The 20,683-nt window shown below is 32.8% G+C and overlaps 1 protein-coding gene across 1 annotated transcript in view; it reads left to right on the forward strand.

The window, feature by feature from the left end:
• The window catches only part of LOC127729279 (dynein beta chain, ciliary-like), a 126,904-nt gene that overhangs the window by 51,828 nt on the left and 54,393 nt on the right, over window positions 1–20,683 (forward strand). Inside the window, exons 17-26 of the mRNA XM_052237012.1 lie at window positions 4,205–4,606; window positions 5,374–5,619; window positions 6,833–7,057; window positions 12,903–13,121; window positions 13,778–13,930; window positions 14,625–14,858; window positions 17,514–17,806; window positions 18,178–18,334; window positions 18,998–19,492; window positions 20,078–20,272. Coding sequence (XP_052092972.1) covers window positions 4,205–4,606; window positions 5,374–5,619; window positions 6,833–7,057; window positions 12,903–13,121; window positions 13,778–13,930; window positions 14,625–14,858; window positions 17,514–17,806; window positions 18,178–18,334; window positions 18,998–19,492; window positions 20,078–20,272 — 2,619 coding nt within the window. The remainder of the gene's footprint in view (window positions 1–4,204; window positions 4,607–5,373; window positions 5,620–6,832; window positions 7,058–12,902; window positions 13,122–13,777; window positions 13,931–14,624; window positions 14,859–17,513; window positions 17,807–18,177; window positions 18,335–18,997; window positions 19,493–20,077; window positions 20,273–20,683) is intronic.

The following is a 20,683-nucleotide window of genomic DNA, read 5'->3' on the forward strand; positions in this document are numbered from 1 at the left end:
TCAATCCTGAAATCTAGAAGGGTATTAAACTTTTTCCTATGTTGATATCCTGCTGTGCGTTTCATCACAATTTGAATTTATAAAAAATAAAAACATTATTTCAATTTAGGTTTTTTCCTATAAAGGCAAACCCCTTACCCTCCAGAAATAACAATACATTAACTTGAAAGAATTCAGCTAACCTCTTCCCCAGGGTTAGGTATTTTCTTTGAATCATTCCTTCTTCTAGATACACAGAAGATTTGAAAGAAAAAAGATGAAGGAAAGGTTCCATTCATTTGTAAAACACGAATCATACATATATGCATATCTTTCAAAATCTACAATAGATAGCCATTACATTGATTGGTTGTTTGTTTCACATGCAGTGGCAAATATTTCATGCATATTCAGAAGGAGGTCCTTATAAATCCTTATTTGTTTCCCTCTTCTCAATGCTAAAGATCTTTCTGTAGACTGTTTTGCATACAATAATGAAATAAGGAAATGTGGTAAGATTGCCAATGTGACAACTTTTCAACAGTCCAAATGATGTGGATGTAAGACAATGACCATTCATAGTTTATGTGTTATGCATGTTATGACAAAATGTGAAGCAATCCACACTAGAAAACCAACGGCCTGATTTATGCTAAAAGGGTAAACAAAAAGATGATAGACAGCAACCAACAACAACCACGGAATAATAGGCTTCTGACTTTGGACAGAAACATACATAATGTGGTTGTGTTAATTATGATTATGAGCGCACATTACTCCCCAAAGAGAGGCAAAAGGGACTTTCAAACGCATAAGTCGAAATAAACTGACAACACAATGGTAAACAACGAAAAAGAAAAAAGACAAACAACAGTATACAAAACACTATATAGAAAACTTGACTGTGCAACACAAACTTGGGCAGTGATTCAAATAAACAATAAATGTGGATACTGTCCACATGTGGACACAGATGATGCCCCCGCTTGCATATCATATAGTTATAAAGGGACATAACTGAAGAACGGTAAAAGTGACGCTACCCAAATTTGAACTTGATCTGAGTTTTGTGATAATAAGCATTGTGTGTAAGTCTCATAAAATTTGGTTGAGGCTAACTTAAGTGGAGAACAGAAACTAAAATTCAGCAATTTTCTATTTGTAAACACGCATAACTCTAGAACGGTTGTGTATAAGTTTTATAACATTTAGTTGAGACAAACTAAAAAATTCAGCAATTTTTATGATAATAAAGGGACACAACACTAGAATGGTAAAAGTGTCGCCACCAAATTTCGTACTTAATCTGTATCATGTAGTAATAAGCATTGTGTATCAGTTTCATAACATTTGGTTGAGGCAACATAAAGTTAGAAAACGGAAACAAAAAATTTGTACTTGATCTTAGTTTTGTGGTAATGAATATTGTGTATAGCATAACTCAATAATGGTTACCCAAATTCAAACTTGATCTGTGTTTTGTGGTAATAAGCATTGTGTATAAGTTTCATAACATTTGGTTGAGGCAAACTCAAGTTAGAGAACAGAAACCAATTTTGGGATGTACGTACGTACGTACGTACAGACGGACAAGGGTAAAACTTAATGCCCCCACCGCTACGGCAGGGGCATAAAATAGGAATAAAATGTAAAAGTCTGCTTTGAATGGCTTGAATTGATGTAGATAGGAGTGCTAAGCATCCATCCAAACACATGCTCTTTAATGGCTGACTTGCCTCATTAGATTGGCAAGAAGTACATATAAAAAAAATTAAAAAAAACAAAACATGTGAGTGAGTGAGTGAGTGAGTATTGATCTAAGAGTACACAGTTACTGAAAGCTAGTTTAAAGCCAATTAATTATAACTATTAATAGGTTTTTTTTTTCTCCCAGACTAACAAAGTATTAGTCATTAACAGCCAGTGGAAGTAGAAAACAAGTTCCTCAAAAATCAACTTGAAAAAAATTTGCAACATACAATGTATGAACATGACATGTTCTTTCATCAAAGTTTAGGATACTAATATTATTTGATATCCCTGTTGTTCCTCTACTAAACATTAATAATAAGATGTGCTGATCAGTTGGTTGCTTAAATTTAAGGTAGCTTTTAATCAAATGATTAACTACATTTTTACTTCTATCTCGAATTTTGATTCTCTGAAACCCGAAATACGGCGAAAATCGTGAAGAGAAAAATGCACGTATGTCTGTTCTTTTAGTCTGATATATTTTATAAATGGGAAGTGAACCGCAAAGTTAAGGCTCTGTAATTTGTTAGTCAAATTGTTACTAATAAAACAAAGTGGTTCACGGAACCATATGCCTTCATAATTGTTGAAATAAACATCGCGGAAAAAATATTCATCATCTTTTGTTTGTGTAAACATCACTGTAAAAACGGTAAATTCTATTGGTGGGCGGGGCTTAGAATCACCAGAGACATATATACACATATGTGTATATATGTCTCTGGAATCACAACTTACGGATGCTGAATATTGTTGCATAATTCGCTATTCTCGATAATTTAATTGAAGAACTTAAAATAATTATGATCGAAACTTAAATGTCACTTTCTATAAGCAAAAACATTGAAAGATTGTACGTTCAAAGATTTTTTTGTGGTCATTAAAATTTGTATGTTCCCGCCCACTTAATGACTCGCCGGAAGTCGTATAATGGGATTCCCCAAACACATGTTTACATTTTACAAGTTGCTATATTTGTTCACTCAATGGGTCAGAAAAGAATTGTATGGACTCGACTGCATATCTCCGCGTTGTTCATTAAATTTCTGATATTTCAACGTAAGTTTAAAAATAAAAATGCTTTTGTTGCAATAATGTACGACTCCAAAGCGAGAAAAGCGGCAGTGAACTTTCGGAGTTTCAAAATAAAGTTTTTCTTACGGAAAATAATTTTTTACGCAAACTGTATCGTAAACATTGATTATTAGGTATTTTATAACCAGTTGGTATTAATAACCAACAATAAATGTAGTTAACGTGACAATGTCAGTGTTCTGAAACTTGGTTGTCAACAAGAACTTCGAAAAAATGGCGACGGCTATTTATAAAAAAAATCGGCACATTTAAAGTATTAATGCATTGCGAAAACAAATATTTCATCAATGAAATTCAAGTCAGATGTTTTTATGAATATCCTTTTTATATTGGATACAAATTTTATAAAGTCTTGATACAGACATTTCGTAGTCAAAGTGTTTCAACTGAGGTACTATACAGAGGCGTCAAAAGGCGTCATTATGGAGTAAAGGGGGTGGCGTCAAAAGGCGTCATTATGGAGGAAAGGGTTAAAGGCATTAATATCTACAGAAAAAAATATTTAAATGTTACATTTGGAAGAGCTTCTTAAGTTATTATATTCCTATTCTGGGAGGGGGGCTATATTGCAAATCCTTTTCTGTTTATCCATCTCTTTGTTTGTCCAAAAGTATTTTTGTCACACTTTTCTCATAAACTATTCCAACAGAATTACTTCATATTTGGTCAGCAGCTCGACAGTGATGAGTTGTAACTTGTGAACACTTTTCTGATCTATCAGATACCTACTTACTGTTTGTCAATACTTGGAATTTCAATATGTTAAATGAACAAAATTACTTCATATTTGGTCAGCAGTTCAATAGTGATAAGTTGTAATATGTGAAGGGATTTTTGTTCTAAACTTTGAATTACAAGTGGGGTATGCTTAGCAAAACAAAACATGTAATCTTGTTGGTTTTATGGACACAATAAATTTCTCTCTCAATCTGATAAGGAACTGAAAAGTTGCATGAAACATATAATCATATGCTACTGATTTAAGTATGGAAAATACATTTGTGGAATAACCTTCATTAGGTATGCTTGAACCAAAAGTTTGGGAAGTTAAAAGATATATATATATATATAAGAAAAAATTTTGGAGCTGCAGACAAAATTATTTACATTTTGCAATTGTAACTTTTAATTAACTAGCAACCAAGCAGCTCAGGGTAAATATCAGTTACAGCTGTTGACCTTTTTAAAAGGAATTAGAGTGGAGGGGAAAACAAGATAATAAACACTTCATAAATAATTAATAAAATCCTCTGCTGTTATTTTGGAAATAAAGCTACAATTGATATTTGTTTTAAATTAGAATTACTATCTTTATACTTCATGCAAAAGAAGAATTTATCAATGGGAGTTCTTTAAATTTACTTGGTTCTTTTAACAGTATAATGAAGTTGTTGCTGCAATGGAATTAGAAATGTCTCAACTGACAGATTCTGCAGGGTTGTTTGAAGTCCATATACCAGATTTTAAGCAGCTCAAACAGTGCAGAAAAGAACTGATCATGTTAAAAACTCTTTGGGATTACATCATTATTGTAAGAAGCTGCTTTGATGATTGGAAGACCACTCAATGGAAAGACATCAATGTTGAGCAGATGGATATTGACTGCAAGAAATTTTCTAAAGACATTCGTACCTTGGACAAAGAAATGAGGGCCTGGGATTCTTACTCAGGTGTGGAAGACAATGTGAAGAATATGTTGACCTCTCTCAGAGCTGTTGGTGAATTGCAGAACCCTGCCATCAGAGAACGCCATTGGCAGCAGCTTATGTCTGCTACTAAGGTTAGAATTTCGAAATAAGCTGTTTTGCATAAAAAAAAAGTTACATATCAGACATAATTGTATCTGTTTGTTTTTTAATGGCTAACGATAATTCAAATTAATTGTTGAAAGATTTAAAAGCTACAAAAGGGGCTGCTCTTACACAGTAACCAGTAACACTAACAGTGTAAACTGATGGCTTGGACTAGGATGTAAAAATGAAAAATTTTCAGCATGGAATTGTTTTTATTAATTTTCATATTCAAACAAAATACCTTATTTCAATTTTTTTATTTTTAGGTGCTCCATACCAAAACATTGACTAAGCCATTTCTGCTGATATAGTTTTGGGATGGCACGTGACACACATCTTCCTTGAAAGACTCACACATTTTATAAAAATATTCTCATAGTTTACTTAGTTTTTTCCACTAGAAATAAGACGAGGGTATCATCAGCTCAGTAGTCAATACTTCAGTAATGACATGATTTATAACAAACCTTTCTGAAATTTGCTGTAATTAAATTTTGAAATTATAAAGAAACTAAGGATTCAATTCCCTCAGGCAAGTTGACCTTAGATGGACTTGGCTATTTTTTTAGGTCCTTTTTGGTCATATTGCTCTTCAACTGTTTCGGTTCTTATACATCCTTGACTTTCAAATATTCGGCTTTGAGAAATTTATAACTTGTTGTTTTCATTTTTTGCTTTAAGAATAAACATTTTGAATGTTTGTTCAACATTAAAATACTATAAGTCAGCCTTTATATTGTAAAATCTATTTTAGGTGAGATTTAGTATGAATGAGGAAACTACTCTAGCAGATCTGCTGTCTTTAAACCTACATAATTATGAAGATGAAGTAAGAGGTATTGTAGATAAGGCTGTTAAAGAAATGAGCATGGAGAAGGTGTTGAAGGAATTGGATGTCACATGGGCTACAATGGAATTTGAACATGATGCTCATCCAAGGACTGGAATCACAATGCTTAAGACAAGTGAAGAATTAATAGAAACACTCGAGGATAATCAGGTAACAATAGTTCAATTTGAACTTGAAAAAAATAGAAATTGGATATTTGGAAAGTATAATAAATAATTATATTTTCATATATTTTTTAATGCATATAGATCATTTGAAAAAGAGTTTTTAGCATGTGTCAATTTCTCATTAAGGACATTCATGGTAAACTACTTCACATGTTGTCTTTAATACATGGGATTTGATGCCTGTTTAGATAAAGTTTTACCAATGTCTTCAATTCTGGTATTCCTACATTTAGTAGACTGTAGTATAACTATTATGCAAGATTTGGGAAAATTATTTGAGCTATTATCTATTTATGATGATCTTTATGAACTTTTGATGCTTTTGGATAAAATCTTGAAAATAGTTATGGATAAGGAGAAACTGTAAACAGTAAAATTGATTAACATTGAAATTGAAATCTACAACCTGATAGTGTGATGACTAGTCAGAGGAGGGTCTTTTGATTTAAGGAAAGGTGGGGTGATTTTGTGAAGAGAAAAATAATTTTATCCTGAAAATCAAGAAACAAATATTTATTGGCCTTGATTTAACATTTAAAAAGTTTTTTACGACACTAAACCATGAAATATGGATCATTTGACCTACATTTTATGGCACCTGATTAGTCTCTCCAAAATACATAGATTTGCATACCAAGTTGTATGGTTTATTGTTCATTAGTTGCTTAGAAATGGCTGCAGACTTGTACTTTGACAAGGACATCATAGCTACTTCAATAGTACACCTCCTTGGGACCTAAATATGCAGTAAATTTCGGCAAAAATTAAGCTTTATTGTGAAATTTATATATGAATGTGCACCACTGACAAAAGTTTATGCCTTACTAATTTTTAAAAATCCATTCTAATACTTATTTATGTTACAGGTAGAAGCATAAGAAAATGGTAAAATTCAATGCCATAGTATTTTTAAAAATGTGTATAAAGCTGTGGCAACTACAAAAAATACTTAGATTTTAACTGGGGGAGCAAATAGGAAATATAATTTTTTTACTCAATAAAAACTTTTTTATAGGCTAGTTTTATTCAAACCAGGTTTTATGGAACAAATCCCTTACCTGTAAGACAGTTTTGCAAGTATCCATTAGTTAAAACTTTCAAGATGAAAATATGAAGCACACCCAAAATATTAAGTTTCTGTTGAAATTGACTTATAATCTTAAGCACTCAATCAATCAGCCTTTTTGCCATCACAGGTACAGTTACAGAACATGTTGTCATCAAAGTATATTGCCCATTTCCTCACAGAAGTGTCAACATGGCAGAAGAAATTATCAACTGCTGATCAAGTGATTTCTGTTTGGATGGAAGTACAAAGAACATGGTCTCATTTAGAAAGTATTTTTATTGGTTCAGAAGATATAAGAAGTCAACTGCCAGAAGATTCAGCAAGATTTGATGGTATAGATACTGATTTTAAGGTGTGTATGATTAATAGCAACAGCTCTAGGGTAGACCTCTATAGAATCAAGTACAGTGCAGACTAAAAATTTTGCAAATTCAGGGAATTTGAAAAAAACATACCAACAATAATTTGGAAAACTTGGAAAAATCACTAATTGAAATTAAGTATAGAAAGAAATGTTCTTTATAAAGCACTGGAAGAAATTTGTCAGTTTGATGTTTATAGCCAAATACTGGCTGCATTTGCAATGGAAAAAAAAGGGCCTTTAATGATTAGTTAGTTTTAGCTCCCCTTCGGGCCCCATGTGAGATTATGCCATCACTTGGCGTCTGTCGTCGGCGTCTGTCGTCGTAAACTATTTCAAAAATCTTCTCCTCTGAAACTACTGGGCCAATTACCTTCAAACTTTAACTAAATGTTCCTTAGGGTATCTTGTTTATGAATTGTATCCGAAGTTTGTATCCATCGACAAACATGGCCGCCATGGCTAAAAATAGAACATAAGGGTCAAATGCAGTTTTTGGCTTATATCTCAAAAACTAAAGCTTTTAGAGCAAATCTGACATAGGTAAAATTGTTCAGTTGGTCAAGAACTATTGGCCCTGAAATTTTCAGACGAATCGAACAACCCATTGTTGGGTTGCTGCCACGGAATTGGTAGTTTTAACAACATTTTGCAGTTTTTTGTTATTATTTTGAATATTATTATAGATATATATAAACTGTAAGCAGCAATAATGTTCAGCAAAGTAAGATCTACAAAAAAAGTTAATATGACCATAATTGTCAATTGACCCCTTAAGGAGTTATTGCCCTTTGAAGACAATTTTACACAATTTGTTCATCAAGTTTGCTAACATTTAAAAATCTTCTCCTCTGAAACTACTAGGCCAATTACCTTCAAACTTTAAATAAATGTTCCTTAGGGTATCTTGTTTATAAATTGTATCTGAAGTTTGTATCCATCGACAAACATGGCCGCCATGGCTTAAAATAGAACATAAGGGTCAAATGCAGTTTTTGGCTTATATATCTCAAAAACTAAATCTTTTAGAGCAAATGTGACATGGGGTAAAATTGTTTAATTGCTCAAGATCTATCGGCCCTGAAATTTTCAGATGAATCGAACAACCCATTGTTGGGTTGCTGCCACCGAATTGGTAGTTTTAACAAAATTTTGCAGTTTTTTGTTATTATTTTGAATATTATTATAGATATATATAAACTGTAAGCAGCAATAATGTTCAGCAAAGTAAGATCTACAAAAAAGTTAATATGACCATAATTGTCAATTGACCCCTTAAGGAGTTATTGCCCTTTAAAGACAATTTTACACAATTTGTTCATCAAGTTTGCTAACATTTAAAAATCTTCTCTGAAACTACTGGGCCAATTACCTTCAAACTTTAAATAAATGTTCCTTAGGGTATCTTGTTTATAAATTGTATCTGAAGTTTGTATCCATCAACAAACATGGCCGCCATGGCTATAAATAGAACATAAGGGTCAAATGCAGTTTTTGGCTTATATCTCAAAAACTAAATCTTTTAGAGCAAATGTGACATGGGGTAAAATTGTTTAATTGGTCAAGATCTATCGGCCCTGAAATTATCAGACGAATCGAACAACCCATTGTTGGGTTGCTGCCACTGAATTGGTAGTTTCAACAAAATTTTGCAGTGTTTTGTTATTATTTTGAATATTATTATAGATATATATATAAACTGTAAGCAGCAATAATGTTCAGCAAAGTAAGATCTACAAAAAAGTTAATATGACCAAAATTGTCAATTGACCCCTTAAGGAGTTATTGCCCTTTAAAGACAATTTTACACAATTTGTTCATCAAGTTTGCTAACATTTAAAAATCTTCTCCTCTGAAATACTGGTGAGCGATTCAGTCTCTTGAGAGCCTCTTGTTTTAGACATTATAAACAATAGGTCAACTATGTTTGGAGCATTGAATGATTGTAAGATGAACATGTCTGTCCTGCCAGGTTCATCTGACCTTGACCTCATTTTCATGGATCATTGATAGTGTTCAGGGCTGTTCCAGAAATAAACACAAGGGGTGATGGGAGGTACTTTAAAAAAAAAACATCATCCATAAGATAAAAATTTTCATTATACTTACAATTATACCCCATGAAACAAAGTTCCGTAGGGTATAATGTTTTTGACCCGTCTGTCCGTCAGTCTGTCTGTCACTCCGTCTGTCAGTCTGTCCGTCAATTTTGTTCTTGTCATCGCAACTCCTCTGAAACCACATATCAGAATTTCATGAAACTGTAAATAATAAGGACATACTATGTAGATGTGCATATCGACAGGAAATTATGATTCTATTTTTTTTCTAGGAGTTATGCCCCTTTGAACTTAGAATTTGGCCTAAATATACTACTGCAACAGTTTGTCATCGCAACTCCTCTGAAACCACCCAACAGAATTTCGTGAAACTTTGTAGATAATATGGACATAATATGCAGATGTACAAATCTACAAGAAATTATCAGTTGACTTTTGTTGGAGTCTTTAAACTTAGGAATTTAGTGAGATTTTATTTGCCCACTGACAATGTTGGGGTGTGGGGTATGTCAGCGTGCTCACAAAGGTTCTTTAGTTCTTACAAAATTCTAAGGAAAATGTAACCACCTTTATTTAATTGTCCCCCTCATAAGGCATTGCAGGGGACATGGAAATACCGGCTGTCTGTCCATGTGTCCGTCCGGTCTTGTTAGCACTCTCATGGGTACAATTCTTGCCTGATTTTTATAAAACTTAAACAATAGGTTAACCCTTTCGCAGACGAATCCCGGTTTACCAGGATTCATGCTTCAGACAGCTGAATACAAGATCTGAATACCTCTTTTATGTTTCCCACTGAAAAACATTGCGAACATGAATTATCTTTCTTTATTAAATGCCCGGATGAGAGTGTAAACATGGCACTTCTGTTTGTTGAAAATTGTGTCAAAATCGAATGAAATTTACAGATTTAACTGGAATTTGAAATGAGGGAACATTTTTTTTGAAAGAATTTGGAAGAATTGAAGCCAGACTAGTATACTTTTTAGCTCACCTGGCCCAAAGGGCCAAGTGAGCTTTTCTCATCACTTGGCGTCCGTCGTCGTTAACTTTTACAAAAATCTTCTGCTCTGAAACTACTGGGCCAAATTTGACCAAACTTGGCCACAATCATCATTGGGGTATCTAGTTTAAAAAATGTGTCCGGTGACCCGGCCAACCAACCAAGATGGCCGCCATGGCTAAAAATAGAACATAGGGGTAAAATTTAGATTTTGGCTTATATCTCTGAAACCAAAGCATTTAGAGCAAATCTGACATGGGGGTAAAATTGTTTATCAGATCAAGATCTATCTGCCCTGAAATTTTCAGATGAATCAGACAACCCGTTGTTGGGTTGCTGCCCCTGAATTGGTAATTTTAAGGAAATTTTGCAGTTTTTGGTTATTATCTTGAATATAATGATAGATAGAGATAAACTGTAAACAGCAATAATGTTCAGCAAAGTAAGATCTACAAATAAGTCAACTTGACCAAAATGGTCAGTTGACCCCTTAAGGAGTTATTGCCCTTTATAGTCAATTTTTTACCATTTTTCGTAAATTTTTGTAATCTTTTACAAAAATCTTCTCCTCTGAAACTACTAAGACAAATTTAACCAAACTTGGCCACAATCATCATTAGGGTATCTAGTTTAAAAAATGTGTCCGATGACCCCGCCCACGAACCAAGATGGCCGACATGGCTAAAAAATAGTACATAGGGTAAAATACAGTTTTTGGCTCATATCTCTGAAACCAAAGCATTTAGAGCAAATCTGATGAGGATAAAATTGTTCATTAGGTCAAGATCTATCTGCCCTAAAATTTTCAGACCAATCAGGCAATCCGTTGTTGGGTTGCTGCCCCTGAATTGGTAATTTTAAGGAAATTTTGCCGTTTTTGGTTATTTTCTTGAAAATTATTATAGATAGAGATAAACTGTAAACAGCAATAATGTTTAGCAATGAAAGATCTATAAATAAGTCCACTTGACCAAAATGGTCAGTTGACCCCATAAGGAGTTATTGCCCTTTATAGTCAATTTTTAACCATTTTTCGTAAATTTTTGTAATTTTTTACAAAAATCTTCTCCTCTGAAACTACTAAGACAAATTTAACTAAACTTGTCCACAATCATCATTAGGGTATCTAGTTTAAAAAATGTGTCCGATGACCCCGCCCGTGAACCAAGATGGCCAACATGGCTAAAAAATAGTACATAGGGTAAAATGCAGTTTTTGGCTCATATCTCTGAAACCAAAACATTTAGAGCAAATCTGATGAGGATAAAATTGTTCATTAGGTCAAGATCTATCTGCCCTGAAATTTTCAGACCAATCAGGCAACATGTTGTTGGGTTGCTGCCCCTGAATTGGTAATTTTAAGAAAATTTTGCAGCTTTTGATTATTATCTTGAATATTATTATAGATAGAGATAAACTGTAAACAGCAATAATGTTCAGCAAACTTAGATCTACAAATAAGTCAACATGACCAAAATTGTCAATTGACCCCTTAAGGAGTTATTGCCCTTTATAGTCAATTTTTTACAATTATCATAAATTTTGTAAATTTTTGTAAATTTTTACAAAATATTTTCCACTGTAACTACCGGGCCAAGTTCATTATATATAGAGATAATAGTAAGGAGCAAGAATGTTCAGTAAAGTAAGATCTTCAAACACATCACCATCACCAAAACACAATTTTGTCATGAATCTATCTGTGTCCTTTGTTTAATATGCACATAGACCAAGGTGAGCGACACAGGCTCTTTAGAGCCTTTAGTTTGACATAAAATGCCGTTTTAATTACAAAAACACTTGGAATGGATATCGTTTACTGTAAGGAATTTGTACAACTTCGTTAAATTTTTAAACTTTTGCTGTTTTAGGTTAAAATTTTATGATTTTGGGTCAAAAAGTTGAATTTTGTGAATTTCATCTGATTTATTGCCGAAAAGTAGTAAATTTGAATTTTTCTGTACAAAAAAAATTGATCGAAACATTAACAAAACTGAGTAAGTGAATAAAATAAAAACATAAATAACTACAGACAAGTTTTTATTGATATTTAATACGAAGATCTCCCACATGTGTCACTATAGCTAGGGAAGCCATCGTCTCAGATAAGTTTCTGTCAGGGCGGCTATTGGTGAAAGGGTTAATATCAATAATATCTCAGACAAGTTAAATAATGGTGGACGATTGAATTTTTTTTAAAAGAGTTATGCCCCTTGGAAATATTAAATTTATGGGAAATGGCCTCGTTAGCGCTCTCACAGGTACAGTTCTTGCCAGCTTTTTATAAAACTTAAAGTAGAGGTTAATATCAGCAATATCTCGGACAAGTTTTATAATGGTGGACAATCAACTTTTTTTAAAAGAGTTATGCCCTTGGAAATATTAAATTTATGGAAAATGGTCTGTTAGCGCTCTCACGGGTACAATTCTTGTCAGATTTTTATAAAACTTATACTATAGGTTAATATCAGCAATATCTCGGATTTAGCACATGATTTGGGAGAGATAAACACAAAATCCTATGCTTTCTAAAGATTGATTGATTGATTTTTGTTTGCTTTAAGTCGAGTGGCTGCTTTCTAAAGAGCTGAGCAAAATGATATTTAAGGAAAATATTAAAAAGTGTATTTACAATAATATATTACACTTGTTTCTTTGTATCACAACTTATTTGTTATTACATAAAAAGGAATATTAAGAATGTTTTACATTTTTACCTGATCATGACTATATAGTGTACTTGTGTATTAAAACTTTTGGGGTTTATTTCTAGGAACTGGTGAAAAAAATGGAAACAACAAAAAACACAGTAGAGGCAACTAACCAACCTAATTTATATGAAAAACTTGAGACATTGCAAGAAAATCTGATCCTGTGTGAGAAAGCCTTGGCTGAGTATTTGGAAACTAAGAGACTTGCATTCCCAAGATTCTACTTTGTGTCATCAGCTGATCTATTAGATATTCTCTCTAATGGAAACAATCCACCAGTGGTAATTATATTGCTTTCATTAAATTTTCTCCATTGATTAGTCTTTTGAAATTATTGAAAATTCTTATCACTCAATAACTATTTATAAATGACTTGTAACAGCAAAATATACAAGAGATTACTTGTTTAAAGAGATTCTATTACATCCAAACACTTCTGTAATTATAAATAAAAATTTGCACAAGAATGACTATCAATGTGTTTTAGTAATTAGATGATTATAGTTGGGGTTTGTTCTTATCAAAGAAATTTTTGTGAGTTTGTCACTTGAAATTTATTCTTGTCTTTGATATATTTAATTTAATTTTTAATTCAGTTTTTTTATATATTTTAAGATAACCGCTGAAAGTGGTGAACTAAAATTTGACAAAGAAGACAATGTTATCTTTTGAGAAACGATCTATTATGTCAAACCATGTGACAAGAAAATGCAAAACATAAGAAACTAAGATAGTCTAGGTTGAAAAAGATAAAAAATAAAGTAAAAGTTGAATGCAATGATGTTCTGGCATTGCTAATTCAGACTCCTCTTTTTTTTAATTATTACTGACCAATTTATATTGTACTACTTAGTACTTGTGTTTTTAAATACATTCATTTCAACATAAACTTTTAAGTCTCTTAAATCATGTCTTCATTTGCATATTTCTATTGCAGGTTTCCCGTCATTTGACTAAATTATTTGATAGCATGTCAAAGTTAGAATTTGAGAAGGATGACAAAGGAAACATTCTAAAGATTGCTGTAGGGATGTATAGTAAAGATGGAGAATATGTTACTTTGGATAAAACTTGTGATTTAAATGGACAGGTAAGAAACTTTAAAAGTTACCAAATTAACACTGTAGTAAGACCTTTGAATGTTGTTTTAATCAATTAGAATATGAATAAAAAGGTCTTGTTTTACTGTTATGAATGGGGGTACTGTAAAAACACATACTCTGGGAGAATTGCTGTAAAAACTTTGTTGAAAAAACAAATTATAAAAAATATCTTTTTTGCTTGGATTTCAACAACTGTTAATACTTGGGTATAATTTGCTATTTCTAAATTGATTCCCAGTGGCAAATATTATTTGTCAGCCATACATGAAAAAAAAAAATTTGCTTTGATTATGAAACTTGATATTTACATAGAACATATCCTGAATGAATTCCTGGTGTAAAATTTACAAAAATTGGTACCCCATAAACATTAAGTGCTTTGTTTATTTGATTTGTACTGCTGTAAATATTTTTGTCTGACTCGCACAAAAATGTCCAGCAATGTCCTTCCTGTTTTCTAGTTTGGCTAAACTTTTATTGTTGTAACTTTACTATGCCTCGACTTTACTTCCATCTGGCATATATGAACTTTCTTAAAAGCCTTCTCTTTTCCCATTAAACATAGAAAATAAAGAAACTGTTAAATAGAAAGTGTTATTTAACCATTTAATAGTGGAACACATATCTGTTTTACTATTGACAGGGACATTTTGACATAATTTAGGTCAATTCAATTTTCAGGTTGAAACATGGTTAATGAGATTGTTGAATTCAATGTGTAGCACTGTTATGTATGAAATGTGTGAGTCGGTTTCATCATATGAGGAAAAACCAAGAGATCAGTGGCTTTTTGACTTTCCAGCTCAGGTGGCATTATGTGGCACTCAAATCTGGTGGACAAGTGAAGTCAACATATCATTTGCCAGGTTGGAAGAGGGATATGAAAATGCTTTGAAAGACTATAGTAAGAAACAGGTATAACACTTAAAACCTTGATTTTTCATAGACTAAATTAATGGTTTGAAAGTTTGGCTGTTTCTGTAGTAACTTTATTGTCAACCAGATAAAGCATTATAATTTTTAAGGTGATGTTGTTCATAGAGCTTGTAAGTTCACATAGATCCATGGTTCTTTAAATAAACAAATTTTTGACGTCGAAGGGACATCGTAACTAATACTAAAATGCCCATTGTTACGGTCAGAAATCACCTTTAAATTGTAGCCAACATATGACAAAAATCAATAATAAATTCAACAAGATTTATAATACAATTTTACATGAAATATTATACAAATAAAAATGTCAACTTAACTGTTAAAATATTTGAATGTCCGATCCTAGTCTTTTCTTTATCCGGAATTCTTCTCTTAACTGTTGCTGAATCCAAATGAAATATTATGTCCAATAAGTCACAAACTAGTATGATGTTGTATAATTTACCAATAATCAAATCAATAGATTCTTTGCGAATACTTGTATATTTATGTCTGATCTGTCTAATTTTGGTGTCTGTATATACAGACCTGCCAACTATGCCGATTTTGGCGGTATCATCCCGATTTTCATACCTCAACCCGAATTTCAATATCGGGATAGTTAAACAAGTCAAAATCCCTATTTTCACAAAATATACCCGAAAAAATTATTGGTTACCGATTTTGGAAGTTTTTCTGATCTGGCGACATATTTATGACAAGTTTACGACCCTACATTAATCAACGGTCACAACAGGTGTCATAATTTGTTGTTACATGTAATCTGCTTATCTGATGGGTCATAACAAACCTCAAAATTAATTAATTTGTAAACAGAATCGGTCGGTCGGCATTTCAATTTTAATCAATTTATCATGCGATCACAATTTGCAACGTTTACCGTAGTTTCATGACAAAATCGTAATTGACTAAAAGACGAAAAATGTAATGAACTCATTAGAAAACAGCGTTTATCTTGAAATCCGTTAAAATTTTTGAAATCAGACGTGTTTCTGTCCAGTTCTGACTTAAAATCGACACCATTTTGTATTCACTTCTGTGTATAAGCCTAAGCCTCCGCCAGTTAGAGCACCTCTGAACACAAAGAAAGATAACTCAAATTGTATCCGTTTTCTCATTTATACTGATAGACTAACTCAAAATCTGTCTTCATCCTTCTAACTTTAGAACTAAATATTTAGGTTTAGATCTTTTGAGTCATGGTGCAAAGATAAGAAGGTCTTTGGAGGGGGAAAAGAGGGGGGGGGGTCTTCACTTTGTATCCTTTATTTTTTTAGGCCATTTTTCTCTATTAAGTTATTTTGCCAATTAATTAGTACAAGAATCATGCAATTAAAAGAAATCAAGGCTTATTAGCTCATCATCAGTATACCAAAAGAAAAAAAGAAGAGATATGAGACTATTTTAAGAGTAAAAAACAGTGCACACAGAAATGCTGCAAAAATTGTAACCCTTAAAAATCTGGTCCCGCACTAAATCCCCCATGGAGATTTTCAAAAGTTGGCAGGGTGTATATATAGTCATCACAGAAACTTCTAGAAAACTGTAGAAGGGAAACTTCTAGAAAACTCTAGAAGGGAAACTCCTAGAAAACTTAAGATTTGATTTGATTTGATTTTTTGGTGTTTTAACGCCACTTTTAAGCACCGCTTTTGGGCTATTTCGTGGCGGCCAGTTTTTATAGGTGGAGGAAGCCGGAGTGCCCGGAGAAAACCACAGACCTTCGATAGGAAAACTGACAATCCTAGTCAATTAAGATTGGAGTCGAGTGCACCCGCACGAGCGGGGTTCGAACTCACAACCTCAGTGTTGACTGGCTAGTGATTACAGTAGTAACTACTTAGACCACTCGGCCACCAAGGCCCCTGAAAACTAAAGAAGGGAAACTCCTAGAAAACTAAAGAAGCGAAACTTCTAGAATACTGTTGAAGTTTAAATTACACATCATAGATTATGATCATTCCGTAATTATTATGTAAGTCAAATAGAAAGTTCTAATCATTCCATCAGTATCTATGATTGTTCCAGTGATTTCTAAACTGCACAATTATAAACATTATTTTGTAAACAACTATGTAAACATCTTATAAGGCCACACAAAACAAATTAGGCCATGATAAATAATTACAATAATTACAATCTCATAACACCATATAATATCCTATTCATTTATCAATAAAACTAACATAACTTTAGTCAGAACTTTATTTTTGTGCAATTTTTGAGACTGGATAATGGCTCTTATCATACCTCCTTTAAGTGAAAATTTAGCCCAAATACAAATCAAAATTTCCCAGATAGTGTGTCTGACATCAGATCAGACAGCCTCTAAGAAAGAAAACCTGTCTGACTTATAATATTATTAATGGGAGTTTTGTGATAATTTCTGTCAGACATTTGGTCATATTCTTGCAATAGCCTGATTGATTGACCAAAAATGTTACATGACATTTCAGACTGTCAGACAGATTTTGTTACCTCTGTAAAATAAGATCTATATCCCAACCAACTTCATCAGCCATCAGGTGAATATACATAGTTTTCCCTGTAAGGAGTATCCAGTGTTTATGAATTTTAAATATTTACACACAAGCATGGAGTTTTAAAACTTTAATTGTATGTATTTAATTGCAGATTGCTCAACTAAACAATCTTATTACTATGTTGATTGGAAACCTGTCTCAAGGTGATCGTCAGAAAATCATGACTATCTGTACCATTGATGTACATGCTCGAGATGTTATAACAAAAATGATAGCCAACAAGGTGGACAGTTCTCAATCATTTGCCTGGCTGTCACAATTACGTCATCGTTGGGATGACAATGAAAAAGATTGCTTTGCTAACATCTGTGATGCTCAGTTTAGATACTCCCATGAATATTTAGGAAACACTCCACGACTTGTGATCACACCATTGACAGATAGGTAAGATATAATTTTACTTAGATTTGTATTTGATCTAATGTACAGTATGAATTTTTGGTGTTTGCTTTTTTTCATCCTCTGATATTAATGCACAAAAGAGGAAAGCATATAAAGTAGCTAGATGGACATACATGTAACAAAAATTCAAGGTATTATATTAAAGGTTGTCTGTTTGCTCGGCACAAGTGAAAGTAATTATTTTGGAAATTAAAATCTTTGCAAGTAAAAAATAAAGTTGAAAATATGGAAAAATACTGAATCTAGCCTCAATTTGTTATTTTGATGAAACCTCAGCCTATGCACTCTTGTTCTTGATATAAAAATTTAAAAAGATATATAAATGCACCAAAAAGAATATTGTATAATTGCAGATGTTACATCACATTAACACAGTCCCTTCATTTGGTGATGAGTGGAGCACCTGCTGGTCCTGCAGGAACTGGTAAAACTGAAACCACAAAAGATTTAGGGAGAGCTCTTGGTATAATGGTCTATGTCTTCAACTGTTCAGAACAAATGGACTACAAGGTAATGTGTAAATAACAAGTTCCCTTCTCATGTGTCAGAACTAGATAACATGTATTGATCTTTAAATGGCCTAAACTAGCATTCAAATGATGACTGTAGTCGAAGTCCGTCCGTAACAAATTGTGTCCGCTCTATATCTAGAGAACCGTTATGATTTCAAAGTTTATACTTGACATGTATATTAACCAACACCAGAGGGTGTGTCATAATTTATGTACAACTTCCTAGGTCAAAGGTCAAGGTCAAAAACTTTGGTTTCAGTTGACAACCCCATGTCCAATGATAAATATACAAATTTTTTACCACAATTTATTCAAAGTGGGGCCCACAGAGATGGCTCCCATCTCAATGATATCTTAGTATAGTTTTACTTTTACCTCGACATTTGAATTATTCATAATGATAATCTAATGAAACTCTGCAATATTTGTCCCTAGAACTGACATCTGGGAATCGACATGTTCAAAGAAGATTTAAAAGAATTGTTTCTTGTATTTGTTTGTTTACAATGTACTTGTTGTTTGTTGCTTGGAGGTGGTAACCGTGGTATAGAAAAGAATATCATTTCAATGAGTATTTAACTTTGGTTTTATAAATGGAATTTTTCACAGCATTTTCTTATCAAAATTGCATTTTTTCTTTTTTTTCTTTTCGTATTTTCAGTCAGTTGGTAACATATACAAAGGTTTGGCCCAGTCTGGTGCTTGGGGATGTTTTGATGAATTTAACCGTATTGCAGTAGAAGTCCTGTCTGTCATTGCTGTTCAGGTGAAGAGTATTCAGGATGCTATCAAAGAAAAGAAACATAGGTTCAACTTCCAAGGAGAGAACATTAGTATTAAATGGACTGTTGGGCTGTTTATAACCATGAACCCAGGTTATGCTGGAAGAACAGAACTTCCAGAAAACTTGAAAGCCTTGTTTAGACCTTGTGCCATGGTGGTTCCTGACTTTGAACTGATCTGTGAAATCATGTTGGTGGCAGAAGGGTTTCTAGAAGCTAGACTTTTAGCTAGAAAGTTCATCACATTGTACAGTTTATGTAAAGAACTGTTGTCTAAACAAGACCATTACGATTGGGGATTAAGAGCTATTAAATCTGTCTTGGTAGTCGCTGGTTCATTGAAAAGAGGAGATCCTGGTAGACCAGAAGATCAGGTATTCATTTGAAATATAAAATTGTCCAAAGCCACACATCATTACTAGATCATGAATGGCCATCCATTACATTTTGGATGCATATGACTGCATATAGAAATACAGCAAAATGTCAGAAATTTTTATATATGAATTTTCAAAATGTAACATATAAAATTTAAGTAAGTTGCAGATGATGTGGTTTGAAACACCATCTTTTAATAATTTTTTCATCAGTTGTGAAATGTATGAGGATCCATAGTCAGACCAGTCTTTTGATATTTATCTGTCAATATTTTGTTCGATCACCCTCCTCCCCATAATCCAACCAATGTGATAACTGCTACCTTGATTGGAGATATTCAACAAATGATTGGGGGGAAATAAAAAGTTGTGATACACAAATTAATTTTGTATTTAAAAAAAAAATTGTACATTTTTATTTTACACATGATACACATATGAAATCATATATATCATTATTTTTTTTTGTCTAGTCTCACAATTGTTTCTTTTGGTACCACCTTTCTGTATAAAGATATGGTGACGGTATAACACATATTTCAATAAACTCTTTCCAACTCTGCATTTAATTCCATTTTACAGGTGTTGATGAGAGCACTTAGAGATTTCAACATTCCTAAGATTGTCACTGATGATGTACCAATCTTTATGGGTCTGATTGGAGACTTGTTTCCAGCTCTCAATGTGCCAAGAAAAAGAGATCTAGAATTTGAGAAAGAAATCCGTAAAGCTATTATAGATCAGAAGTTACAGCCTGAAGAGAACTTCATCCTTAAAGTTCGTATTACATTTCACTGATTCTAGCTAAAATATCATTATGTTGCTGAAAAATACAATACCGTTTCGATTCCTAACATCACTGAAGAGACATTAATATTGAAATCCGGATATGGTGTACCAATTTTTGCACCTCATGTTTGCAGTATACCATCTTTTCCGCAAGTTTATTGTTTTCTGTTTGGTATTAAATTATTTATTAAGATCCATTTTGTTACATCTGGTGATCCGTTTATTTGGCAATCGCCATGGCAGTAAGCAGGGTTTAAGAACATCTGTTGTTCAACCTGCTAGTCAAATGCGTTTTGTTAAAATATACTTTTTCACTTTTTTGGTCTTTTGAAAAATGTTGTTTGTGCTGTATTTAGACCCCTCTACCAAGAAATTTGTTTTGCATGCACACGTATAAAA

This window comes from Mytilus californianus, unplaced genomic scaffold (assembly GCF_021869535.1).
Source record: "Mytilus californianus isolate M0D057914Y unplaced genomic scaffold, xbMytCali1.0.p SCAF_2, whole genome shotgun sequence".
Classification (NCBI taxonomy): domain Eukaryota; kingdom Metazoa; phylum Mollusca; class Bivalvia; order Mytilida; family Mytilidae; genus Mytilus; species Mytilus californianus.